At 46.2% G+C, this 27,332-nt stretch overlaps 1 protein-coding gene and 1 long non-coding RNA gene across 4 annotated transcripts; one reads left to right on the plus strand and one right to left on the minus strand.

Annotated features, from left to right (window-relative positions):
- The first annotated feature begins 57 nt into the window (after window positions 1–57).
- Window positions 58–25,882, plus strand: NAALADL1 (N-acetylated alpha-linked acidic dipeptidase like 1). Of its 3 annotated transcripts, XM_079956647.1 has the most exons (20): window positions 58–76; window positions 4,803–4,932; window positions 6,246–6,418; window positions 7,655–7,776; window positions 8,999–9,121; window positions 9,679–9,868; window positions 11,181–11,274; window positions 12,306–12,413; window positions 13,768–13,853; window positions 14,088–14,207; window positions 15,051–15,136; window positions 16,123–16,186; window positions 17,509–17,576; window positions 17,948–18,042; window positions 18,647–18,737; window positions 19,556–19,637; window positions 20,742–20,915; window positions 22,259–22,349; window positions 23,967–24,059; window positions 25,151–25,523. In XM_079956647.1, exons 2-20 carry the CDS (start codon window positions 4,892–4,894, stop codon window positions 25,320–25,322), a joined length of 2,073 nt encoding a protein of 690 aa, XP_079812773.1. In that variant the 5' UTR covers window positions 58–76; window positions 4,803–4,891; the 3' UTR covers window positions 25,323–25,523. The 3 variants fall into 3 exon arrangements, with proteins under 3 accessions (XP_079812773.1, XP_079812772.1, XP_079812774.1); XM_079956646.1 differs by lacking the exon at window positions 58–76 and having other exon boundaries at window positions 4,441–4,932; window positions 25,151–25,882; XM_079956648.1 differs by lacking the exons at window positions 58–76; window positions 20,742–20,915 and having other exon boundaries at window positions 4,441–4,932; window positions 25,151–25,882.
- Window positions 17,625–25,154, minus strand: LOC307205135. Its single transcript, XR_013833901.1, has 2 exons — window positions 24,992–25,154; window positions 17,625–17,991 (listed from the first exon to the last, which is right to left on the minus strand). It is a non-coding gene; the product is annotated as an uncharacterized lncRNA (long non-coding RNA).
- Window positions 25,883–27,332: the final 1,450 nt, after the last annotated feature.

Genomic DNA, 27,332 nt, shown 5'->3' on the forward strand with positions numbered 1-27,332 from the left:
TAGAGCACAGAGATAAAAAAATCAGAAGATACTTCCATTGGTTGGATAGGTTATTTCGTGGTTCCCATTCTTGAAAGTGAGAGTTGCCTTATCGAAATTCATGTGGGGAAATCCAATATGTTGACGTGGTTGTGATTTAGTAATTGAGCATATCTGCACTCAAACGGACGGTATAATAATAATCAGTGTTTTTTTTCTGGGGGGACGCAAGGATACGCATACCCTAAACATTTTGTAAATCTAAGTTTGGCCTCATTGAGGGACAGTATTTCAATATGAGTAGGAAAATGAGAGTACCCCTAAATATTTTTTTAGGAAAAAAGCTCAATAATAATAATAAATTATATATTATAATATTTATTATATAATATACTATTATTATATGGTGGCAACAATGAAAGGTATTTCTGCTCTTTCTAACTTGGATCATATTCCATATGTTTTTAAGTTTGTAACAGAAACTGGCCCTGTCAATGTAAATTCCAATTTATTTATTTTTTTACTGTATTCCTGATTAATCAACTTAACACACCACCCATGCAGGCTGCCCTCGAAATGCCTCAATCATGGGTCTGCATTTGGCAATGGCTGCCCATCTCTCCCTCCAACTCCCCACGTTCAGATGTTGCTCCTGCCACCCTCTCAAAAAGGGTATCTTCCCAGCAGGTCCAAAGTCAGCGCATGATGGCACCCCTGTGAGGGTATTGTGCACCCCCCTCTCCCCCAGCACACACCCTGAGGGGGTGGGGGTGGCAGCCCCAATGCCCCTTGCCCGTCCCCCCCTCACTGCTGGGCATCTTGCAACCATATATTTATCTCAGAAGCAGCCTTCTTCCTTTTTCTCCTCCCACTGTTTATTATATATGCTCAGCCTTGGATGGTGTCTTGGATGGTGATATAAAAAACGGAACGTGCTGAATATCTATGTGTATATACTAAGGTCACCAGACGTCCCCGTTTCCCGGGGACAGTCCCCAGATTTACAAATCAGTCCCCTGACAAAACTGATCTATTTAATAGGTAAAGGTAAAGGGACCCCTGACCATGAGGTCCAGTCGTGACCGACTCTGGGGTTGCGGCGATCATCTCACTTTATTGGCCGAGGGAGCCGGCGTACAGCTTCTGAGTCATGTGGCCAGCATGACTAAGCCGCTTCTAGTGAACCAGAGCAGCGCACAGAAACGCCGTTTACCTTCCCGCCGGAGTGGTACCTATCTATCTACTTGCACTTTGACGTGCTTTCAAACTGCTAGGTTGGCAGGAGCAGGGACCGAGCAACGGGAGCTCACCCAGTCGCAGGGATTCAAATTGCGACCTTCTGATCAGCAAGTTCTAGGCTCTGTGGTTTAACCCACAGCGCCACAGCGCCTTGATCTATTTAATAGGAAGTTGCAAAATGTCCCCGGATTCATTGAAAAAATTCTGGTAACCTTAGCACTTACAGGAATTTAACATTTTTGATGATACTGTTTAATGGCAGAGAGAACCAGAGGCTTAGCGTGGTTGGGGCTGGGGGAACCTTCACCCCAGGTGCTGTTGTGGTTTTTTTTGGGGGGGGGGCATTCCTCACGACACCCTGCCAGCCTGCAGGGTGAACATGGCGTCACGAGCTGTTGCCCCCTTCTCACGCCACCCTCTAGGTGAAGGACTCAACAAGCGTGTGCCCTGCCAGCCCTATGCAGCTTTTGTGAGTCTCACAAAGCAGCGCTGGGCTCGCAGGGAGCCATGACTGTGCCCATCTCTGGTTTGAAGGGTGTATTCCCACCATGGCCACCGCCCTGCCAGCTCCACACCAATTTGCAAAAAAACTAGTGAGTTCTGGGATGTAATCTATACGGAACTTAAAAGAATGTTTAAAGTTTCTTTTTTTAAAAAACCAGAGGCTTTCCTTTTGGGAATCTTAGGCCCTGATATACCCAAGAATTCAAGGGAGTTATTTTTATGTGCCATCGTGGCGGCGAGAATCCTGATAGCCTCCAACTGGAAAGGAGGAAAGGAGGAAAGGTGGCAACAAAAATTAATGGAATATGCAGAGGTGGCTAAATTAACAGGGAAAATGAGAGACCATACAGATCAAATGTTTATTCAAAAATGGGACATGTATAAAAACTATCTTAAGAAGTACTGTAGTAACATAACGTCTGTGGCAGCTTTTGAATAACTTCGGCATTACATTGGATATGTATAGGAAAACATAATCCTCTTGATAATTGGTAGCAAGAACTGAGATAAACGGCGCAATAAGGAAATGAATAATTTAAAATATATGGAGCTGATGTGAAGTCAATGGAACCTCAAGAAGATGATGACAAAATGTAACAAACCTGTATAATTTTGTGTTATCTAGAAATAATTTTTAGGGACGCGGGTGTTGCTGTGGTTTAAACCACTGAGCCTAGGGCCTGCCGATCAGAAGGTTGGCGGTTCAAATCCCTGTGACGGAATGAGTTCCCGTTTCTCGGTCCCAGCTCCTGCTAACCTAGCAGTTTGAAAGCACGTCAAAGTGCAAGTAGATAAATAGGTAAACAGCGTTTCCGTGCGCTGCTCTGGTTTTGCCAGAAGCGGCTTAGTCATGCTGGCCACATGTCCCGGAAAAACTGTCTGCGGACAAATGTCGGCTCCCTTGGCCAGTAAAGCGAGATGATTGCCGCAACCCCAGAGTCGTTTGTGACTGGCCTTAACTGTCAGGGGTCCTTTACCTTTTTTTAAGAAATAATTTTATTTTGGATTCAATGTTACTTTGTGTTAAGTTCAATAAAGCATTAAAAAAAATACTGCCAGGCTGCCAGGCAGCGTCAGCCATGTCAACCCCACTGATATGGTTAGGATATATGGTTTTCTTTGCGCATATAAACAAGCTGAGTCTAGGATGGGGGCGCTCCCAGCATCAGCTCCCTAACAGATCTTGCCTTCCCATTCTCCTTCACAGGAAGAATTGGCATCCAGCCAGGTGAGGTGGGAAAAACCCACCCATTTGTCTCTGTGGCAGCCTCTTAAGACCGTCTCCGTACTTAACAGATTGGAAGATGGCAGGATGCCAAAGGATATGCTCTATGGGGAGCTGGTTTCAGGCACCCGGCCAGTTGACAGACCATCTCTGTGTTACAAAGATGTCTGCAAATGTGACATGAAAGGTGGAAACATCAATCCCGCCATATTGGAATCCCTTTCAGACGACCACAGTGCCTGGAGATGGACATTCGAGTCTTGCATCCATAGCAGTGACCAGAGGAGGAATGACCGCTGGAGGAGCGCAGAGAGAAGGAATGCCACAATGCATCTGCAGCAGCACAAGCGGACGCCTTCGTCTGCCCCAGCTGCAACAAAACATCTCCACCCTTTATCAGTCTCTACAGCCACAGCAGGCGCTGCAACTTTCCAATGGTTTGACTCCACCCACAAAGACAACCTCCTCCATTGTCTCCCAAGACAGATGGATGCCAACCACAAGGGTTGGTTAATGTTTCTAAATTTGCATCTATGCCTGTGCAAATATTTTGTACATCTTTGTCCTTCCTCCCTCCTTTTTAGTGATGCTGGAACGGCCACCCTAACAGGTAAGGGGAGCTGAACTCACACACCACCTTGTGAAGAAAGGAGGAATCTGCCTCCAGCATTCCTCTAAGTCAAGCTGTTATGTCTCTTCCTCCCCATCTCTTCAAATGCAAAAAAGGGAGGCTACTTAAGATGCTTACCTGCAGGACCTGAGCAACTGACTCTGGATCTTATTGGTCAGAAAGATGCAAGGGTCACTCTTCCCAGGAGAGGGGAGAGAGTAATTTAAAAACCTTTTAAAAGCTGAACTGCCCTACACTAGAGCTGACAATATTTGCTGCTTACTTGTGGGCAAACCAGAATGACTATAGCATGGGTAGGCAAACTAAGGCCCAGGGGCTGGATCCAGCCGAAAAGCCTTCTAAATCCGGCCCGTGGACGGTCCAGGAATCAGCATGTTTTTACATGAGCAGAATGTGTCCTTTTATTTAAAATGCATATCTGGGTTATTTGTGGGGCCTGCCTGGTGTTTTTACATGAGGAGAATGTGTGCTTTTCTTTAAAATGCATCTCGGGGTTATTTGTGGGGCATAAGAATTCGTTCATTTCCCCCCCTTCAAAATATAGTCTGCCCGCCCCCGCCCCCCAAGGTTTGAGGGACAGCGGACCGGCCCCCTGCTGAAAAAGTTTGCTGACCCCTGGACTATGGTGTCTAGGATAGGATTAGTTCAGTTTTAGAGCCACAGAGCTCCTTAACTTTGAATTCTGTTTTTACCCACCTGCTTTTTCTCTACCTCTTTCTTTAAAATAAATAAAGTTTATTAATTTGGCATGTGTGTGATTGCCAGCCTCAGGGTTTTAGAATCCTCATGTGCTTAGAGGCTTGGAGTTCATGCTTAGGATCAGGATTGTTAGAGACCAGTGAGGTCTCTCGCACTCTGAGTAAATAACTTGGAAACACAGGAAGTGTTGGTCTCAGAGTTCCTGGGATTTAGGAAGTTTAGTGTGGGTTTGGCAGGGAACAATTCTTTATAACCCAGCTGTTCAAAGGGCGCTCTGGCTTGGAGAAAATACCCTATTGCCCCATCATCAAACAGGGATAAAGACCTAGCAGAGCACTGGCCAAAGTGTCAAGAGGCAGCTCAGGAGGAATGGAATTCTCAACCGGGGCTTGGCTCTGTCCTTGAGGCCACACAGCCGCCAGTTTCATTCCTGGGGAGGCATGGCTGGGTGTGGAGTGCGCTGGCAGTACATTCTTGGGGCTGCGCTCTCCGGAGCCCTGCTGCTTACCGCTGGGATCTTGTTAGGGCACTATGCGATCTACAAAGAACCCCAAACCCCGGAGTGGCTTCACAGCCTCTCTAGAGACCTGGACCCAGCTCTGCTCGAAGACTTCATGAACCAGGTGGAAGCCGCCCGCATTGGACAGAACCTCAAGTAAGGCTGGCGGAGGAAGAGGCAATGTCCTAAAGTTCTCTTTTTGTTCTGGGAGAAATGGGATTCCTTCCCAGGTCAAAGAGTCTAATAGAATGTCTGTACCTATTCATTCTTTCTAAAGATAGATTAGATAGATAGATGATAGATAGATAGATAGATAGATAGATAGATAGATGATAGATAGATAGATAGATAGATAGATAGATAGATGTATTATGGCTTTTGTGGATTAGAGTCCACTTCACCATCCGAGGGGTGAAGTGTGCCAGGGTGCCAGTCTTAAATGGGGCATTCTGGGATCCAAACAGAAAGATGTCCTACTTAAAACAGGAGAGTTGCGGGGTATGGAATGGGAGCTAAAACAAATTAAGCTGAGGTGTGTACATGCTCACATAGCACATGGTTATAATCAGATACTGAATAGGAGTTCAGAGGAGTTGCAAACATAGGGGAACCTGTCAGGTAATGCACATCAGGTGAAGGCATCCCCACATATGTCTGGATTTTCCCAGACATTACTAGGATTTCAAAGGCAGAAATGACGCCCAGGGGTAATTTTTGAAATGTGGCGCTTTGTCCTGGATCTTAGGCAAGTCAATTGAAAAATCACAGGTTCTTTTGTTTTTTGCATTTTTGTGAAAAGAAGCTCAACAATTTTGGGGGTTTCCTAAACAAAGCTCAACCATTTTGCTGGTTTCCTTTTAAAAAGCTCAAAAATTTGGGGGTCTTCCTAAAAAAAACACTCAACAACTTTCAGGGTGTCCTGGTTTTTACTTTTTGAAATATGGCAGCCCTATCTAGGGTGTGCGCAGCAAGGGCCACTTGAAATGTAGTGGGGATAAATGACCTTACTGTGTTTCAAACTGCTAATGTGTACATTCCCTGCCCTCATTGGCTCGCTGGAGGAGTCTTAGACCCCTTGGCAAACTACGGTTCCCAGGATTCTTTGGGGGAAATGAAATGCTTTCAAGGTGCTTCAAATGCACCTTGTGTAGATGGAGCTGGCAACTGTATTGTGTGACGTGAGTGAACGTAGAATCAAAAAACTGAGGAGCTGGAAGGGACCTCAAGAGTCATCTAGTCCAACCCCCTTAAATGCAAGAATCACAGCTGAAGAATCCCTGACATATGGCCAATGATGCACGATAAATAAGGAATAAAATAAGGAGAAGCTTCTTGTTTCAAAAGCTGGGGGGGGGAGGATGCTGTGGTTTTGGGAAGGACTAATTATATGCCAGATTCCAAAATTTGCCCAAACTCCAAAGACCTACCCCACAGCCAAGTCTGTTCCCCATTGCTCCCTCTTGCATTAGGGATCTGTCTTCCAAGCCCCACATGGCTACCACGAAGGGGGACGAAGAACTGGTGCAGCTGATTCTGAAAGCCTGGCGAGACCCCCAAACTGGCCTGGACAGCGCCACGGAAGGCCAGTACGAGGTGTTCCTCTCCTTCCCTGACCCTGAGAAACCCAACTCTGTGGCTGTGGGTGAGTGCTAGGTAATGGGGTGCAATGCAAAATTTATGTTAGGCCCATTATCAGCGAGGGCCGCGCCACATACGCAGGAATGCAACCTGACCACCAAACTGGTAAGAACTGGTCAAAGAGGAACCAAACTGCTCACTGCCAAAGAGAACAGCAACTTCAGATAAGGTACAAGGAGGGTTCCAATTTGTACAGTTAAAAAGATGGGTTGGGTAAATGTTTTCAAAGGTTGTGGTTGGATGAGAGATGGTGGCAGGCTGGGGTGGCAGGAGGCAGTTGGGAAGAAAACAACCAGCTAAGATGATGTATATTTCCTGTATAGTGTGTGGCCTAATCTTAATGCTCTCTTGGACTAAGCAGGGTGTCAGGCTTCGGGAAATTGGCTTCCTCCCCCATGGCAGTAAATAAGCAGATCAAATGAAAGGAAATTCATACCAGTTAGTTTCTTTAATAAACACGGCGAGAGACAACAGAAAGCGTCTCCCTAGAATGGCGGTGCTCCCAATTAAGGCTTCCCCCCTCTCCTCCGTCCCTATTAATCTGCGTCACTCCCAGTGGCGTAGCGTGGGGGGTGCAGGGGGGGCCGGCCGCACCGGGCGCAACATCTGGGGGTTAGGGTTAGGGGGCACAAATCCACGGGTTAGGGGGTGCAAATTACTTGCCTTGCCCCGGGTGCTGACAACCCACGCTACGCCACTGGTCACTCCTATGTCTTGTAATCTGAGCTTGCACTTTCTGTTCTAACACTCTTTGAGCTCCCCATGTCTTTGGGGGTGGGGGTGGGGGGAGGTGGATACTGTCCACAGACTGCAAATCTGTTAACAGAAGAGATCTGTTAATTTCTTCCTGTGTTTCTTCTCCTAGCTGTTCCCCATCCAGTATTTCCCAGCTTCTGCCTTCTGAACTATGACCCTCTGCAAACCACTGTTCCAAATCTATACTGTCCTCCTGCTCCTGGGAAGATTCAGGGTCAGGGGGAGGGGGCGACTCCCACCATCTCTCCTCAGTGCAGTCCTCCTCAGCACGGTCCCTGCCACAGGGTAAAAACCAAAGCCAGCCAATGAGTTTTCAGAGCATATGTTTGGAATTGGGGAACGAAGAAAAATTTGTGGGCCAAAATTTGGACACCAGGAAAAGGTGTGGGAATGAGTGAAGGCTGAGAGAGGAAACCACTGAAGGGAGAGGGTGGGGACACCTGCTACAGATGTTCTGATTAGACCCTCTTCTTCTTCATACCAGTGATGGAAAATGGCAGCCAAGCCTTTATCTCCCAGGAGACAGAGAAGAATCTGACTGCGGACCAGGCTGACAGAGACGTTGTGAAGCCTTATGCAGCTTACGCACCTCCAGGGAACCCCAAGGTGCAAAGCAAGGGCGTGGCCTTTTATCCTCCCTTATCTCTGATATCTTTATCTTATCTTCTGCTTGGAGTTTGCCCTCTTGATGGGCCAATCAAAGACACCACATGATCCTCAGGGGGCCTTGCCCTCCTAGGTGCATTTTGTCTCCAACAGAAAGAGACTTCACACAGACTATATACCTTCGGAGCACATTCAAAGTACGTTTTCCACCTCAAAGAATTCTGGGCCTTGTAGTTTGTTCAGGGTTGTTGGGAATTATGACTATGCGAGGGGGAAACTACAGTGCCCAGAATTCTTTGAGGGAAAGGACATGCTTGGAATGTACTTTATGGTACCGGAGGGAGATCCCAAATCTTCAGCCACCCTTTAAATGTCTGTGATGACAGTTCTGTCTCTTTGTGTAGCAGCGTCAAAGGATGATTTCAAGGTGTAAACCCCTCATATCTCATATCCTCTCCTTTCCAGAGACGGAAAGCGTGGGAAAGTGTGAGTTGGCAGCTAAGATATCCACCTTTTTCAGTGTATGAAATATGTGTGATGCTGCCCAGACAATCTGGAGTAGCAGACATTGGAAGTCTGATTCAGGTCCGTCTAGGGATGGGTGGTTTGAGAGGGTGTGGGGCATTGCCTTGTCTGAGCAAGCAGGGATTTGAAGAAGAATTACAAAATGAGACCATTGTGGTGTTGTATGGTCTCCGTTTATGTGCTTCATTTAAAAAAAAACAAACTGGTAGCTTAGGCTCCCAACAGCACAGGCCTTTGTGTGGTGAGGTCACCTTATTGATGATGATGATTGTTTACCTGCCCTTCACACTAAGATCCCAGGGCAGGTGACATCAATTTAAAAAACAGTATTAAAAACAATTTAAAACAACTTACAATCACAGAAGCAAGGTGGGTCCTAAAAATATGCACCTCAAGTGTCAGAGAAAGAGGCACATATTCAGCATTTTCCAGAACCTTCCAGGCACACTTCTGTGGGGAGGGAGTTGATCAGTTTAGGGGCCACTACAGAGAAGTCCCTCTCTGCGACTCTTACTTCCAAAATGTCCCTTAGTGTGATCTATCTTGTTATGATGCCTGAGAAAGTATATTCCGCTTTCTGTCTTGGTTCTGTGATTCTTTATCGTTTTTCTTGTTTGTGTGGCATTGTTTTCGAAAACTCAATAAGCACTTAAAAACAACAACAACAACCCTCTCTTTTTTAAAAAAACCATTCCAGGGGAAACTGGTCTATGCCAATCAAGGAAAAATGAGCGACTATGAATACCTGGTCCAACAGGGCATTGATCTCAATGGCACCATAGCCATAACTCGCTACGGGGGTGCTGGCCGCGCAGACAAGGTAACTGGGAGGTGTTCCTGTTCCCAAACTTCAGCTTTTGTGGGACATTTTGAAAGAACATCCCTAAAATCCAAAGTAGGGCTATATCTTTCTTAGGCCAACCAAGATGCTGCAGAATAATGAGGAAGTTTTTGAGCTCTCCCTCAGGCAAGATGTTCTGCAAAACTGGGGATGGGGAGGGAAAATGCTGGAGGATGTTGTTATTTATTCTTTTTTTAAAACAACAACAGTCCTGCCCTTCACCCTCCGAACATGCTGCAGCATTTTAAAATTCAGTATCTAAAACAGTTGAAAGCAAATTACGGTAACAGTCCAACTCCTGGAATGTAGGAATCCCAGCTAAATAATCCCTGACATATGGCCAGCCAACCTCTCTTTCAAAGCTTCCAGTGATGGAGAGTTTCTTGAACAGCTTTTACCACCAGAAAGTTATTCCAAATGCTTAGCTGGAATTTCCTTTCTGAGCATTTGAATCCATGGGTTGGGTCTTCTGCTGACATCTGAGCCTCTCAGGTCCCTGATGCACAAACACACCTGTCTGAATCTTGCCTTGACAGGCTATCAACGGCGCCAAATTTGGCGTGGCTGGAGTAGTGGTCTACACCGATCCTGGGGACATCAATGATGGCAAGGCTTCACCAACAGAGACGTACCCCTATTCGTGGTACCTGCCCCCCTCGGGCGTGGAGAGGGGTTCCTACAACAGCCACTTTGGAGACCTGCTGACTCCTTATTTCCCAGCCAAAGGTGAGGAGGTTGGGGTGGAGCAGCAAACACGATTTTAATGTATACACAAGAATCCATGTTTGGGGTGAGGGGGGTGGAGAGAAAACCAAGAGCCCACATGCCAAGCTGTTGTGTTCCAAAAGCAAGGAAGGATTGGACCCTGATTAATAGAATACACACGAGGCTTGACCAGCAAGACTCTGGGAGGAGGTGCCAATAATAATCCTGTCCACCCCTTGGCCCAGGTCGTTTTATTCACAAAAGAACTTTTTACACAGTGTTCGTAAGAACCAATCAGATTTTCTCTGAGCATTTCAAAAAGCCCCACGTGGGACAAAGTCAGATCAGAAGAAATCCTTTTAACTACAAAAGACTACTTTGAGCATGCATACATATCTGAGAGTAAATAAAACAGGACTAAAGGAGGAATGCATTCAGCAAAACCCTGGAGGTCATAAACAGGCAGGAAAGGAAGGAAGGATGGCAAGGGAAGAGTATTTAGCATCTCCTTGTGAACTCTCTTCCTGGCCCTTAAGATCTACCTAAAGTTTAACAAACTACATCAAAGCTACCTTCTATCTTTTTGACCCAGGATGCCTGGTGAAGCAACTGGCCTGTGTATTTAGAATGCTTATACGTGCCTGTCAGGCATAGAGAAAGCAAATGGCAGAGGTGCAGAGACTTGTGGGATTTGATCAGAAATTATTGTCAATGAATCAAGCCCAGACAACACAATGCTTTCATTGCGGACACAATGGCTTGCTCCATATTTCATAATTCCTCATAGCAATCCCACCTGACCCCCACACTCTGGATATTTGCACCCCCACACCAAGCAGACCTTATCCAGCAAGCAAGAAAGAGAGAGAGAGTGTCAAAGTTCTTGTCATGCCAGGTAATCCAACCAGACCCAGCAGGGAAACAGCTTTTAAGCTCCCCACTTTACTTGGTGGGGCAAGGCACTGCTCATCAGGCAGACTCTGTGAATCTAGAGATGCTCGCACGAGAGTTTGCAGGAACTTAGCCCCGCAAGATGTTGTGAGAACATCCCAGAGCCAACACACGGAGCAGGCTTTGCCCCACAAGCAAGTTTAAAAGTTCTTTACGTGCACTGGGTAACCCCAAGTAGACCCATTGCAAAAAGAGCTTTTAAGCTCTCCTCCTTCCTTGGATCTAACTTGTGCAAGTGGAAATAATGGATGAGCCGTAAGATGCGATCGATCGATCGATCATGCTCCTGCCTGATGTCAACAGCCCCAGTGTGGAGTGTGGGAGGGTCCTAACATCATTGGAAACAATCCCATCTTTCTTACCTTCTCCTCCCCGCTTGCAGGTTTCACCTACAGGATTCCAGAGGACCAGATCACAGGGATCCCTCCCATCCCTACCCAGCCCATTGGTTTTGAGGATGCCAAGACGCTTATCTGGTGGGTGGTAGCTGTGGAGGAGGAGGTGCATAAAGGAGAGCGATGATGGGAAAGGAAGGCCAGGGTGTGCAAGGGGAGGGGTGTGTGTGGAAGCTCAGACTTGGAGGGAAGAGCGTAAAATGAAATCCCACACAGATCAGAAGATGCTTAGAAATCTAGGTTTTGAGATTTTAAAATTCACACTTCAGAATTCAGTTTGAGGGACAGTTGGGGGGGGGGCTATGAATCTCAAATCTTGTTGGCTGATCTTTAGGGAGGGAAAGGTTATGTTCCAGTATATCATTCCCCCCCCTCCAAACCCCTCCCCTCATATTCAAGTAAGTTGCCATCTGCACATGCGCAATGGCTGTCTTGAATGTATACACCTCAACTTAACTGCAAAGTGAATGCAGCTTACGTTTTCAAATCAGATAGAAGCTGGTTTCGGGGGGAATGCATCCAACAGGAGCATTTCTTAAGAAATTGCGACTAACATAATTTGTTCCCCATATACACCCATCCGACCGCCTTGATCTGCGGAACTGGCACTGTTCAACATGCCACATAATACCCATTCTGCATTTGTAAGAAATTATTCTTTCAGTGTGGTAGCCCCTACACTTTGGAACTCCCTGCCTATTGATATTGGGCAGGTGCTTTCACTGTATTCTTTCTGGTGCCTGCTAAGAACATTTTTGTTTACACAAGCCTGCCCAGATGTTTAGAAAGCTGATGCGAGTTGTAATCTGTTTTCAGTCTATTGCCATTTTAACTTTTCGAAAGCCTTGAATTATTGTTACTTTTCTCATTGATAATTTTATTGTTTTAGCTTTTTTTTTTAAACCACCTTGAGGTTTCTAAAGCAATGCAGTCAGTCAGTCAGTCAGTCAGTCAGTCAGTCAACACCAGATGTGGGAGCACACTAGAACTAGAATAAGTGGAAATGCACACCCAACCAACAAAATAGAACAGATGTGAGCTGAGGGCTAGGTCTTCTTGGATGGCAATGGAGAAAGCGCAGCATTCTTCACCCTCCCCTCTTCCACTTGCAGTAACCTGGCTGGCAACCCTGTGGCAGAGGCAGCTTGGCAGGGAGCACTGGGCTGTGTCTACCATCTTGGACCAGGATTCAGACAAGACGGGCTGTTCTCCAATACCAGGTGAGGGATGCACAAATTGGCCAGTCTCAGTTTCTCTCTCCCCCACCCAGTATTCAGTTCAGCTTCTACTATACACAATTTTGAATGCAGTTTCACCTGACATCAGTAATTTTCACTAATATATGGATTTGATTGCACACGTTATCCTAGCGTACACATTCCCCCTCCCCCCCCCCGCACATTTTTGGTTAGTCGGAGAACTTCAGCGCAACATTCAGAGAAGGGCAGACTTTGAACGAAAGCTGTGCTTTGGTTCCTGCATTGTTCTGAGACTGTGAATGAGGATAAGTTCCTATTGATATGCAAACTGAACCAAGTTATCCCCTGTGCCTCCATCAGGTATCCATGGAGGGTCGTAGACAATGCAAGGGAGGTTCGTCATTCTACTTTTGTACTGTTTTATTGTTGTTAGCCACCCTGAGCCCGGCTTCGGCTGGGGAGGGCGGGATACAAATAAAATTTATTATTATTATTATCATTATTATATCTTTAGGTGGAAATGTTCCTTTTCAACCAGGCTGATTAATATTATTCAGCCTTTTAAATGTGTTTGTGGGATGAAGGGGTTATTTGTTTTGTTTTTCTTTTAACTATTTATTTGTGCTTTTACTTTGCATTTTTATCTTATCACTGCCCTGAGATCATAGAAATTTAGACTTGTAGAGTTGGAAGGGACACCAGGGGTCATATATTACAACCCGCTGCAGGTAAAAAGGTAAAAGGTAAAGGATCCTTGGACGCTTAAGTCCAGTCAAAGGCGACTATGGGGTTGTGGCGCTCATCTGGCTTTGAGGCTGAGGGAGCCAGCGTTTGTCCACAGACAGCAGGACTAAACTGCTTCTGGAGCAGCAGGACACTGTGAAGGAAACCAGAGCGCACAGAAACACCATTTACCTTCCCAACACAGTGGTACCTATTTATCTACTTGCACTGGCATGCTTTCAAACTGCTAAGTTGATAAGAGCTGGGAAAGAGCAACGGGAGCTCACCCCGTGGCAGGGATTCGAACCCCCGACCTTCTGGTCAGCAAGCCCAAGAGGCTCAGTGGTTTAGACCACAGCGCCACCTACTGCAATGCAGGAATCTCAGCTAAACATCCATGACAGATGACATCCAACCTCTGCTGAAAAACTCTCCAAGGAAGTCCACAACCTCCTAACTTAGGTCCATTAATTTCAATGGGTTTATTCTGAGTCAGACTTGGTTGGAGACAACCCAGGAGGCCTCTCCTCTCTATCCTGCTGCTGCAAAGCGGGAAGCTCCAGTGATGTGAGAAGCCCAGAGCCAAATCACCCGTATAAATGATTTCATTGTGTAATTGAGTGATTGAACCTGGCTCTCTTTTGTTTCCTAGTGAGGTCCAGGTCAACGTCCATAACTACAGAAGGATCAACACATCTTCTAATGTGATGGGACTGATAAGAGGAAGTGTGGAGCCTGGTGAGTTGCCCTGGGCAAACAGATGCCGTGCTTTTCTTCTGGGGGTATTCACAGGCCTAAGTGTGTGGCACTGATAAAGATATACTCTGATCTAATATTCTTAGCTCCCACCCAGTTAGTCCCCATGTCCCCTAGGGGGCGCTCCTGCCCACTTTGGGAGCTGCAGATCCATCCCTTTTCAGGCTCCTGTCCAACATGTGCTCTTCTATAAGTTCCTACTCCTTCTTCCGCTAGACCGATACGTCCTCTATGGTAACCACCGGGACAGCTGGGTGCATGGCGCTATCGACCCCAGCAGCGGAACAGCTGTCATGCTGGAGATCAGCCGAGTCCTGGGGAAGATGGTGAAAGAAGGTGAGCTTAGGGCGGGGTGTGGGGTGTGGATTTTCTTTTCTTTGGTGAGGTGTGAAACATGGCAACTCCAGGGGAAGGTCTGGTAGGTCCGGGCAGAGATGAAGATGCAATCCACAGCAGCCAGTGAGTGAGCAGAAGTAGGTGGAGATTCTTATGTTTGCAAACTAGGCAGCATCCCAGCTAGTCATTTTATTTATTCCATGTATATCCTACCTTTTTCTCCAAGGGGCTCCATGTGACACACATGATTCCCCACTCCTCATTTAATCCTCACAACAACCCTGCAAGGTAGGTTAGGCTAGGAGGTGTGGGATGAGTTTTAATAGGTAGGAGAGGATATATTAACTGCTCTCTATCTCTCCAGGCACCCATGTGTGTGGGTTGAACAGAGTTTCAAAATCCCATCCCTGGCAGCAAAATTTAAAGCATAGGAGTTAGGCTGTAAAACCTTGCTTTGAGCAAATCCAGCTATGAAGTAAGCTGGCTCTCCCTTTCTTACCCCACTTAACAAAGATTCAGGCAACAACTTGGGAAGTACTGTAAGTTAAAAAATATAGTTTACATATAATCTTGCATTAGTTCACAGCAAAGGCAGCAGTAAAAACTATGCAGGCAAAATACTTATATTTACAGGGCCTAAACCTTGAGCAGATGGAGGGATGTTTCCATCCTATGCTGGCAAAAGGAAGAGAGCGAGAGAAACAGGAAATACCAATGTACTCCTTCCTCTCAAGGAGAGGAGGGGAAGTGACATCACACAGAGCCCTCTCCGTCAATTCTATTTCTATGGTCTTGGGTATCTGTCTAGGAATGTCTAGGAATAATGTGTCCGTTTCTTCTCAGGGAAGTGGCGCCCACGAAGGTCCATTATTTTTGGTAGCTGGGGTGCTGAAGAGTTTGGTCTCATTGGTTCTACAGAGTATACAGAGGTAAGAGGAAAGGAGGTTGAATGGATGGATGGAGTAGGTGAGAGAGAGACCGAAGAACAGGTGGTTCTGCACTGTGCATTTAATAAAAAGAATAATAATTTAATTATTTGTACCCCACCCATCTGGCTGGGTTGCCCTAGCCATATTCAAAACACAATCCTACCAATTTAAGTAGTCATAGCTTCCCCCAAAGAATCCTGGGAAATGTAGCTTGTTTATCGTGCTGATGTTAGGAGACCATTGTTCCCTTACAGAGCCAGAGTTGCCAGAGTAGTTTAACAATCAACCCCTCTCCCTAAGTAACTCGGGAAACTGTAGCTCTCTGAGGGGAATACAGGTCTCCTTTCAGCATCTTAACAAACTACACTTCCCAGGAGTCTTTGGGGGAAGCGGTATCTTCTTAAAGTGGCGTGATTCTGCTTTAAATATATAGTGCAGATGGGGCTGAGTAGAGGTTGGAAAGGGATCATAGCTTGGTTGGGTGTTTTGTTGTTTACATTTGTGTTCGGGGGCTTATGTACTTCAGTTCCCAAAACGTCTGACCTCAGAGTCAGGAATCAGGCTGATGCAAAGCAACCACCTTTTATTCTTACTATAGGAATGGGGGAAAGGCAGACTGGAATCTGTCAGGTGACTTGTAGCTGATTGCCAAAGGTTCGACTCCCAATAGTTTAATGCTAATATAGCAAAAAGCAAACAAACACCCACACATTTCCCGCAACTGCCCCTTCCCTCTGGCAAATTAGGCTGCTGAAAGGAAGCTTGGGGTTGAAACCAGGAGTGGATTTGGGGGCGAAAGGATCTGGTCCCGAAAACAAATCCCTGATAGGAGCAGAGAGCCTCTCCCTTTTGTAACTCCAAGCGCTCAGGATGACTTTGTGGTGCAGAGGTCTTTGACATGCACCATGGGGGTTGTCAGGGGGTGGGCTGGAGACCTCACACTTTCGCAGAAGTTTCTTTGCTTATCACATCTCTCCACCGCACAGGAATTTTATAGCAAGCTGCAACAGCGCAGCGTGGCCTACATCAATGTGGACATTGCAGTCTTTGGTAAGCTCACCTCACCTTTCCACACTTTCTAGCTGCACTGACTGACTTATAAATTTGTTGTAGTTATAATACCTGGGAGAGTGTGGTCTGAGAGGAGGGTCCTTGATGCAGCCCCCTGGCTGAAATGAAGCAGGTTTGGGTCTGGTCAGTGCCTGGATGGGGGACCCTGGATGTGAACATCCCACCTCATTTATTTTTTGTGGGATTTGGGTATGTTTAGCCTGGAGAAGAGAAAAGAGAAGAGAAGAGAAAAGAGAAGAGAAGAGAAGAGAAGAGAAGAGAAGAGAGAAGAGTGAGAGGTGATATCAGAGCCATCTTCAAATACCTGAAGGGCTGTCCCATGGAAGATGGAACAAGCTTGTCTTCTGCTGCTCCGGAGGGGAGGGCCCAGACTGATGGATTCAAACAATAAGAAAGGAGATTCCAGCTAAACATTAGGAAGCGTTTTCTGAGGGTTAGAGCTGTTCAACAGAGACATGGACTCCCTTGGAAGGTGGTGGACTCCCCTTTACTGGAGGTTTCCTCATTTTTCCTCATTTTGTTCTCTCATTCCAGATACAATGGTTCTGGCAGATAACATTGATGTTCATTCTAGTGTACTGATGTCAAGGAGTCTATAAAAAGACTTAAGAGGGAAAGAGAGAGGGCACTGGGGAGGAAATCAATGCAAAAATGTATATGCTAAACTGTTTGCAAGAGGCTCAGATAAGGGGCTGTAGATTATGCTTGTTTTCCAACATGATAATAAGAACATTTGGATCATTTTTTTAATGGTGCTTCTGAAGGGAAAGAGTAAAACATGAACTCTGTTTTCGCAGTGCTTGACTGCGGTATGAAGGAGCAAAATGGCTCAACTTGATATCCAAACTGCATTTCTTAAGGATTTTAGGTTGAGATGCTGCTGATATACCAACGGTTATATACTGAGATTGCCATCTCAGCAAATTCCATCATCTTCATAAGCCAGTCTTAATTTGTTGCGACTTCTTCTTTCCATTCTCACTTGTAGGCTATCCTTGCCGCCATCATAGAATTTTAGGGCCACAAAAGCTCTGGTCCAACTATACCCAACAGAAAGGCCTGTGCTATCAGATTTTCAATGTCTGATAGTCGTTTACAACTCCATCATTTCCTGCCTGCCCTTGTCTCTTGGCCCCCTCCCAGGTATTCCCCCCCCCCCAGGACATCCTACCCACTTTGGGAACCAATGGTCTACATACTGGCAAAAAAACTGAACGTACCCCTATCACACAAGGCACAGGAGCCTTACCAGGCAACAAAGGGGGAGCTCCCCCGTAATGCTTCTCTTTCTCCTTTGACAGCCAACGCCACCTTGAGGGCTCAAGGGACACCACCTGCGCAGAGTGTCATCTTTGCAGCTGCCCAGCAGGTAACTTGAAGAGAATGGAAAGTCAACTCCAAAATAACAGTCTCTGTGTAGGAGACACGTTCTCGGTTTATTTTTCAGGGAAACAAAGGCTATAGGGGGTCACTGGCCTTAACATTTGCAAAACTGGAGGAACGATCATGAGCACCGCACTCATTTTATTAGGGGGAAAGGGACGACAGCGGTCAGTCACACCTGCAGCAGCTTGCAAATCAAAATAATGAAGTCAGTCTAGCTTTGCAGCCTGAAAGGGGTCTTGGGCTTCAGAGCATCCTTGCAGAAGTGAGACCCCTAAAGACCAGCCTCCTTCCTAAGATGGGTTGTCATGAAACCTGCTCCATTTCTGATGTTAGGGGGCCTTGTTTCCCTCGTAGGTGAAAACCGCAGCTTCAGATTCTTCCCCGTCAGTCTATGAGAACTGGAAGCAACACTTCAGCCGAAACAGTTCAGTCTATGGCGTCATCCCCAGGTAAAACGATGCTGTGAATGTTTCCCTTTCTTAACAGCCCGTGGACTCCCTCACATTCGCAGAGACCAGGTGTGTGGATGGGAATCACTGGCTCTCCAGAAGTGGCTGAACTACAACACCCATCATCCCTGCCCATTGGCCATGCTTGCTGGGAGCTGTACTTTTTCTCTTTTGTCAATCACTTTAATGTATATATACTAATATTTATTTACAAAGGTGGTCTATTTTAGTGTATCATTTTTACAAAAAAAATTACATGGGTTGTACCCAGCTAAGTTTTACTCAGCTTACTGATATAATAGACTTAAATTCATCAAGCCGATTGATTTTGAGTAGGATTTCACGGGGGACAACTCGCGGTTAGGGTGTGTATATGATATATTCTCTGGTATTTATTTATAAAGGAGGAATCTTTTAAAAAAATTGAATTTTATATATATATATATATATATATATATATATATATATATATATATGCATTGCTGTTTATAACTGACCAACCTGCAGTGGGGAGGGATTTGTGGATTTGTTTCTGAGGGTTCTGTGTTCGAGTCTCTGCTTCAAAAGATGCTCCCCCGACTTACTGTCTTCCTCCTCCATTCAGCTTAGGGTCTCTGGGTGCTGGAAGCGATTATGCCTCTTTCATTCATTACCTGGGCATCACATCCATGGATATTGCTTACACCTACGACCGGGTAAATTGTAGCCCTGCACTAGTTGGAATGGCCAATGGGCAAGGGGCAAGGGGCAAAGGGAGCTGGGAGATCCAGCAACAGCCCTAGGGGCACAGATTTCCCCTCTCCCTGATCAGTTTTTTAAATTTATTGATTCAAAGTATTTTTCTCCTGCTGTTCAATAGGATCTTCTTGTAAAGCAGCAACTGCAATTAATCAACTTAATCAACAAACAGTAACAATGCAAAAATAAATAAATTGCAATGGATCGCTTTAAATTTTAAAACACCCGAAACCTTTTTTAAAAAATCAGTTCCTAAATAACAGCAGTCGGCTGGTACAATCTATAAACACTGTCCAATAAATACTTCTCATATATCAGATATGCCCAGTGAGGCTGCAGCAATGGACCCATTCATCTAATCAAAACATCAAACCCCAAACCTATTATGGCTTGTCTGTTCGCTATGAGTTTAGACACCTCTTAAGATATCGCAACCAAATTTTGTGTGATTGTTTCCAAGATCAAGGAGCAGCTTTTCATCTATGTTTCGATGCCATTTTGAATCAAGATGGCGGACTGAACCTTTCAATACTGCTGTGATTGTATCCAAATTTTGTATGATGGTTCCTGAGATTAAGGACCAGGATTTCCTCTATGGTTTGAATCCAATGGACGCCATCTTGGATCAAGAAGGCTGACTAAGCCTTTCAAAACTGCCCTGACTTTAACCACGGATTTGAAAACTGAGCTGATTTCTTAGAATTCCTAAGCAATGCTGGGGGGCAAGGCTCCTGCTAACCACATGATTTGACCTTCCCTTCTTTCCTTTGTCTAGTCCAAGACTTCAGCCCGCATCTATCCAGCTTATCACACAGCCTTTGACACTTTTCACTATGCAGAGACATTCATTGACCCAGGTGAGGGGTGAGGGTGGAGCATAGAGAGTCAGCAAGAGAGTAAATCAGGGTTTGTTAAGGGTGCTGGGAATTGTAGCTCGGGGGTGGGGGCAAACCACAGTTCCCAGGATGCCTTGAGGAAATTCCTGTGCTGTAAAGGTATGTTGTCTACGCAGCCTAGAATTTCTGAGGTTGCCTTTGCTTCTCTCTTGGACTGCTGGGGTAATGGTTGGCAGCCATGAGAGCTACCTCATGTTTATCTGTTGCCTTAGCTGAATTTAAAGTACAGTGGTACCTTGGTAGTTGAACTTAATCCATTCCGGCAGTCTGTTTAACTCCCAAAACCGTTCAGAAACAAAGGCACAGCTTCCGATTGGCTGCAGGAGCTTCTGGCACTCAATTGGAAGCTGTGGAAGCCATGTCAGACGTTTGGCTTCCGAAAAACGTTCACAAACCGGGTTTGCGGCATTCGGGAGCTGATTTGTTTCGTTCAATTACCAAGGCACCACTGTATTCAATTCCAGCATGCTTAGGAGCATAACGTTCGCATCTTAAAGGGTCAATAGCTGGCCAGAATGTACTATCTGTTTCTGTGGAGAGCAGGAGCCTATCCTCTTTTGCAAAACAGCGTAAATGTTGTTTGACAGTGAGGAGGCAGGACTGAAGATTTGGAGATATGCTTCAGAGGTCCCGACTATGGGGAGCCCGGAAAAATTAATAATTAAAATTTGGATTACAATTTGGTCTTTTTTATTTTAGTTTTTTGTTTTTAATTAGATTATGATGTGGGCATGCTGATTGGCTGTCTTCATTGGAAAATCAATAAAAATGATTTTTAAAAAGTTGTTTGACAGTGGAACGGTCTCCCTTGGGAGGTGGTGGACTCTCCTTCCTTGGAGAAGTTTCTAGGCAGAAGTTGGGTGGCCGTCTGTCATGGATCCTTTAGCTGAGATTCGTGCATTGCAAGGGGGTTGGACTAGATGACCCTTGGGTCCCTTCCAACTATATGCTTTTATGAGAGAGAGAAATTACTGGGACTGTACTAGCCAAGTCTGCTAAGGTTGGGCACAGGCCAGTTTGTGGTGCTGCTGCTGCATCTGGGGAAATTCTCCTGCCCCTTCCCAGGGTTCACCAGCCACCAGACTGTGGCACGGACAGCTGGCAACGTGCTGATGCGCCTGGCGGATGCCTTGATCCTGCCGCTCAACGTGAGCGATTACGGCGAGACGCTGCAACAGATGTACAGTGTTGCCAGAGAGGCGTTCCAGGCAGACCTGACCCATCACAACATCTCGCTTGGTGAGACGGGTGGGAATGTGTGGGATTACAGGCTGGGTTAGTGGGCAGGTGGCCTGCAGGTAGGATCGCCAGGTACAAAAGAGAATAAGGGGCCCGCCAGCCTTTCCTCCCCTTCATTAGGGGCTGGGTGTGTGGCAATTAGGGGTCATTAACTTGGATAAGGACTGGGGTTTACCCATGTGGGGTAATTAATAAAAGAATTGGCTGGATCCCTAGATCAGGCATAGGCAAACTCGGCCCTCCAGATGTTTTGGGACTACAGCTCCCATCATCCCAGTGGTCAGGGATGATGGGAATTGTAGTCTCAAAACATCTGGAGGGCTGAGTTTGCCTATGCCTCCCCTAGATCCAAAGTGTGGGGCTAAGCCAGGGGTCTGCAACCTTTAAGACAAAAAGAGCCACTTGGACCCGTTTCCAAAGAAAAAAAAACTGGGAGCCACAAAACCATTGTGACATTTAAAACAAATATAACACTGCATATATTGTTTCTTACCTTAATGTCCGATCTGACAGCGGGCGGGAAGGTGACGTCAGGACGGTGCGTGACTGATGCACGCACCGCCCCCATGCGACGTCACAGCCAGTACAGCGCCCGCCACAGTGGGGAGTGTCAGGGCGCACAATGCGCCTCCTCCCCTCGCTAGTATCCGCCCCGGAGCCGCGGCAAAGGTGTAAAAGAGCCACATGCGGCTCCAGAGCGCACACTTCAGCATGAGACAGATCCCCAGCAGCAGAGTTTTAAGGCCATAAAAGTAAGCAGCAGTGTGAAACATGAGGAATATAGTCTGTTAGTCCTTTTAGATATCTTGCTTAGTCCACTTACAGTGCTTCCCCTCTCTGCTCCTCTCGCAATGAACGGACCACACCATTAGTAAGTTTAAATGCTTTACTTACAAAGCTCCAAAGGGTCGGATTCATGTGTTGTTCCATGTAGCAGCATGAAGAACACAGGTAGAAATATTGGGATGTGAAATACCTCTAAGCACACGGTCTGAGCTAGTAAAGGGCAAGCTCAGGCACATCCTGTCTCCTTGGTGCGTTCACATGGTGAAAGGAGAGCGAACAAAGGAGGAAACTTAACTCCCTTCCTTCCAGGTGAGGGTTTACAGTTCTGTGTTCTTAACTCCTTCATGCATTAATGAGCCCCAGGCTTGCTAGTTATATTTGACTGCAATTTCCCACAGTTTATAGGGCTGAAGTTTAGCCACTAAACTGAACACCACTGCTTAGGAATAATAGGCTGCAAATGAAACTATGGGCTTGTCTACTCAGGGTAGAAGCTAAACCTGACCCTTAGCTAAACCCTTAAAGGCACTGATCTGTTTTGCTCTTTTGCCCTTCAGACCCACTCTGGGCCGCAATAGACCGTTTCCAGGCCGCTGCTGCTGGTCTTAACCAGCGCATAGCAAACCTGAGGGAGGAAGCAAACCCCAGGTGAGAGTCTCCTCTTCTGGGGAACTTTGTACTATACATGCATATAGAAGTATTTGAATAAGGCAGATTTATATAGTAATCTAGAGTGTACAAGTTGTCTCATATCCACCCATCTGAATAACCCAGTGATGCTGCCCTCTGGCCAGTCAGTGAGAGATGTTATGGGGCAGGGGCTTACTGGTAGTGTCTCCGCATTTGTGAAATTTGCACTCCAGGAAATGTGATTCACCTCTTGAGATTTTTTTATGTGTGTTTCAGTGTGCATTTGATTTAGTTGGTGATCTGATTACTCATTCTTAGGGGAATATTAATTTGGTGTTTCATACCTTTTTGTAAAAAACAAAACAAATGTTTGCAACAACTCTGGAAGGTAGGTTAGTATTGTTATTTTATTTGCTTGTTTATGACAATATTTATAGACCGTTATTTCATAAAGAATATCAAAGTGGTTTACAACAAAAATACACAAAACTATATAGTAAACACCATATAAAAAGTTTTTGAAGAGACATCGATTAACCATTGGGGATGGATGTCTTCTTAATTGTCTGCATAGGCCTGGCAGATTAGAAAAGTTTTCAGCAGGCATTTAAAAGTTGGCCCAAAAGGTGCCTGCTGAATGTCTAGTGGCAGAGAGTTCCACAGGACTGAGCCAATGACACTAAAGGCTCGGTTTCTTGTTGTTGTCAAATGAGCCTCACCAACTTGGGGAATGACCAGCGACGCCCCTGCAGATGATCTCTGTGACTGAGCTGGGACAGAAGATTCAGGCGGTCGCTGAGGAACCCTCAACCTTAGTCTGCTCAGGGCTTTGTTGTATTACTATTATTATTATTATTATTATTATTATTATTATTATTACCCCGCCCATCTGGCTGGGTCTCCCCAGCCACGCTGGGCGGCTTCCAACAAAGTATTAAAATACAGTGGTCTGTTATATATTAAAAGCTTCCCTAAACAGGGCTGCCTTCAGATGTCTTCTAAAAGTCTGGTAGTTGTTGTTCTCTTTGACATCTGGTGGGAGGACATTCCACAGGGCGGGTGCCACTACCGAGAAGGCCCTCTGCCTGGTTCCCTGTAACATGGCTTATCGCAGTGAGGGAACCGCCAGAAGGCCCTCGGTGCTGGACCTCAGTGTCCGGGCAGAACAATGGGGGTGGAGACACTCCTTCTGTACGTCAATACAAGTACCTTTATCCTGGCTTGGTGGTAGGTGAGCAGCCAATGCAGCTGTTTTAACAAGGATGCCATGTGCTCCCATCAGGTCAGGGGCTCCCATCAGCAGTCTGGTTGCTGCATTCTGCACCATCTGGAACTTCCAAACCAGGCCCAAGGGCAGCCCCACACAGAGCACATAGCAGTAGTCCTGCCTCAATGGATGGATTACAGTGCATCAGGCTATCCCTGTCCAGGAACAGATGTAGCTGGCAAACCAAACAAAGTTGGTAAACAGGACTCCGGGGTAGTGCTTGTTTCTGAGCAAATTTGGCTTTCACATAGCAAACCAGGTTTGTGAAATTTTGCTGTGGGGCTGACACATTCTATGGTTGGCCCCAAGACAGCTCTGAGACCAGCCCTCTTTCTCCTTCCTCTCCCCCCCCCCCCATATCCTGAAAGACCCCTGGACGTGCGGATGGTGAATGACCAGCTGATGTTGTTAGAAAGGGCCTTCCTGAACCCCAGAGCCTTTCCGGAGAAGTATTACTACAGGTAAGCAATACCAGTGGACTGGCTTTCTGGCTTTTGATGTGCGATTCTCTTGTGGAATTCACTGCCACAAGATGGCAGTGATGCATAACCATTGAGATTTTGTGTTTTAACTTGCTTGCTTGTTTTTTTTTAAAGGATGGGCTAACTGGGGCCTCCATTGTCAGATAAAATGGACTTATCAATGTCAGGCAAGGACCAAAGAGCAGGAGAGGACTTTCTCATGGCTTTCTGGAGCAGTGGTGGGAAACTTGTAGCTCCCTGCATCACTTCAAAAGCCCTTTGCAAGCGATCAGTTACTATCTGTGGCAAGAGCAGTCTGCCCTCACCCTCCTGGTCACCTGCTGGGTGGGTGTGGGGGGAGAGAGAGAGAGAGAGAAGGGGCTGGGTCCAACCAGTTTTTGCCCTGCCTCCTATTGGCTGCAGTCCCACCCCCCACCAGCATGCTACCCCTGATAGTTGCTCCCAAGGTGTTTTACATAAACTGTAAGGTAAAGGTACCCCTGACCATTAGGTCCAGTCGCGGACGACTCTGGGTTTGCGCGCTCATCTCGCTCTATAGGCTGAGGGAGACAGCGTTTGTCCGCAGACAGCTTCCAGGTCATGTGGCCAGCATGACTAAGCCACTTCTGGCAAACCAGAGCGGCGCACGGAAACACTGTTTACCTTCCCGCCTGAGCGGTACCTATTTATCTACTTGCACTTTGACGTGCTTCCGAACTGCTAGGTTGGCAGGAGCAGGGACCGCGCAATGGGAGCTCACCCTGCCATGGGAATTCGAACTGCCGACCTTCTGATTGGCAAGTCCTAGGTTCTGTGGTTTAGACCACAGCGCCACCCGCGTCCCACATAAACTGTAAAGCCATGTAATAAAAACCATATTTTAAAAAAATTAAAATCAGAAATCAGCTAACTTGTTATGGAAAAATGCATACCTCATTGCCTGCGTAGACCTGGCAGGATAGAAGAGTTTTAGGCAGGTGTTTTAAAAGTTGGCACAGAAGGCGGCTGCTGAATGTCTAGTGGCAGAGAGTTCCACAGGGCTGGACCGATGACTCTAAAGCCTCAGTTTCTTGTTGCTTTTCCTCATCCAGCCACGTCATCATGGCCTCTCGGTCATCTTCTCTGGCCACCTTCCCAGGACTTGCTGATGCCTACGATAACGCCAAGGAGGACGGCCAGTGGGGTGAGGTTCACAAGCAGCTCACCATTGTAATCCAAGCGATAGAGAATGCCGCCTCCATCCTGGAGCCTGTGGCTGAATAACAGGGATGATAAAATACAAATAGTAAGAGAAGCAGTGTGTTCTATTCCTCGCTGACTTGCTTTTTCCACCCTATTTTTAAAGTAGTTTTGTGGGTCATGGGTTTGTCTTATCATTGTTTTGTTTTTCTTCCATGCCTGTAAGCTACTCAGGGGATGCTGGGAATGGGGCAGCTTGAAAATTGTACCAATAAACAAATGCTTGGAATTTGCACAACATTTTGAACAATGTTGTAACTGGTTCACTTACATAGTCTCTGCAATACTTATGACAGGGGTGGCTTTATAGTTCAAAAACAGCACTTTGAATTGGACCCGGAAACTAATTGGCAGTCAGTACAGTCGGGCCTGGATCCGTGTAATATGCTCAAACTGTCTTGCTCCGGTGAGCGATCTGGCCGCTGAATTCTGCACCAGCTGAAGTTTTAGAACCGTCTTCAGAGGTGGCCCCATGTATAACATGTTGCAGTAATCTAACCAGGGCCGGATTTAGGTTTGATGAGGCTCTAAGCTACTGAAGGTAATGGGACTCTTTATATGTCCAGCTGCCCTTTGTCAACAACAAATTGTCGCTTTTTTATACACAATATACAATATAGTGATTTATGGACCTTATAGGTATATCTCAAGCCATTTACACACACACAAAAATGTATTTTATCAAAGTAATTGTTGAACTGAAATACAATTAAGAAGAAGTATATTAATAGTGAAACACAATTAAGAAGTATATATACTTTATCTCATATTTTGGAAATGTACATCCAGTTTTATTTCTTTTAAATTTTTTGGGCCCCCCCCAAGAGAGGGGTCCTTTACGTTTTTTTTGTGGTAAAGGCCTATTTATCAATCAGGGAAAGCCTGTCAGAACAAAATTGCTTTGGATTGTTTCTGGAAAGGGATGCTCTTCCACAGACCGGGGCAACCACCCAGAAGGCCCTGCTCTGAATCATTACACTGGGGCGAACAGAGCCCTGACAAAGCTGCAAATCACCCCTCTCCTCTCATCAGATCAATCATCTGATGAACACAGAGGAGGCGACAACCCTGCCACTCTGCTCCCCATTACTGGATCTGTGGCTGGAGAGGGCAAAGTGCCCTCTGTGTATATAGAGTTTGTGGGGTACCCCCATCCACACACCTTTGACTGCACCCAGCACTGGCATGCAGCCCCTGGAGAGTTAACCAAAGGTGAGAAGGGTGGGGCAGATTGATTAGCTGCCTTTGCCTTACAATAAACCTGTGAGGTCGGCTTGAATTATTATCCTGCTGAGGAGGGAGAAAACAACAGCCTGCCTAACTTGGAGTTTTGCAGTGGATGGCTCATTCTTAGCCACTACACATTAACTGTAGGATTTGGGAGGAAATAGGAAGCCATAAGTGTCCAGCATCCCCAACCGGAGGGCAGCTGTGTGCACACATCCAGAGACTGGGCAATGCTAGCAAATAATAATAATAATAATAATAATAATAATAATAACAACAATAAATAAATAAATAAATAAATAAATTATTCATACATACATACATACCTACATACATACCCTGCCCTCCCCAGCCAGAGCCAGAGCCAGGCTCAGGGCAGCTAACAACAGTAAAATTACAGTAAAAACATAATGGGGGACGGGACCAATTTAAAATACAGGTTAAAATGCAATTTAAAATGCAGCCTCATCAAAACCATAAGGGGAAGGAAACATAAGGGTCAGACGGAGTCCGAACTGAAGGCCAGGCGGAACAGCTGTTTTGCAGGCCCTGTGGAAAGGTGTCAAGTTCCGCAGGGCCCTAGTCTCTTGTGACAGAGCATTCCACCAAGTCGGGGCCAGTACTGAAAAGGCCCTGGCCCTAGCTGCGACCAGTAGATAGAATTGTAGAGGTGAAAAAGGCCCCAAAGCATTGTCTAGTCCAACCCCTGCAATGCAGGAATCTCAACTAGTCCCCAGAAGCTGGTGGTGATCCCAGGGTTCCTCCCCCCAACTCACCCTGCCCCTCATCCAGCAAGAGTCCTCTCTG

This window comes from Podarcis cretensis, assembly GCF_951804945.1.
Source record: "Podarcis cretensis genome assembly, chromosome: 16".
Taxonomy (NCBI): Eukaryota; Metazoa; Chordata; class Lepidosauria; order Squamata; family Lacertidae; genus Podarcis; species Podarcis cretensis.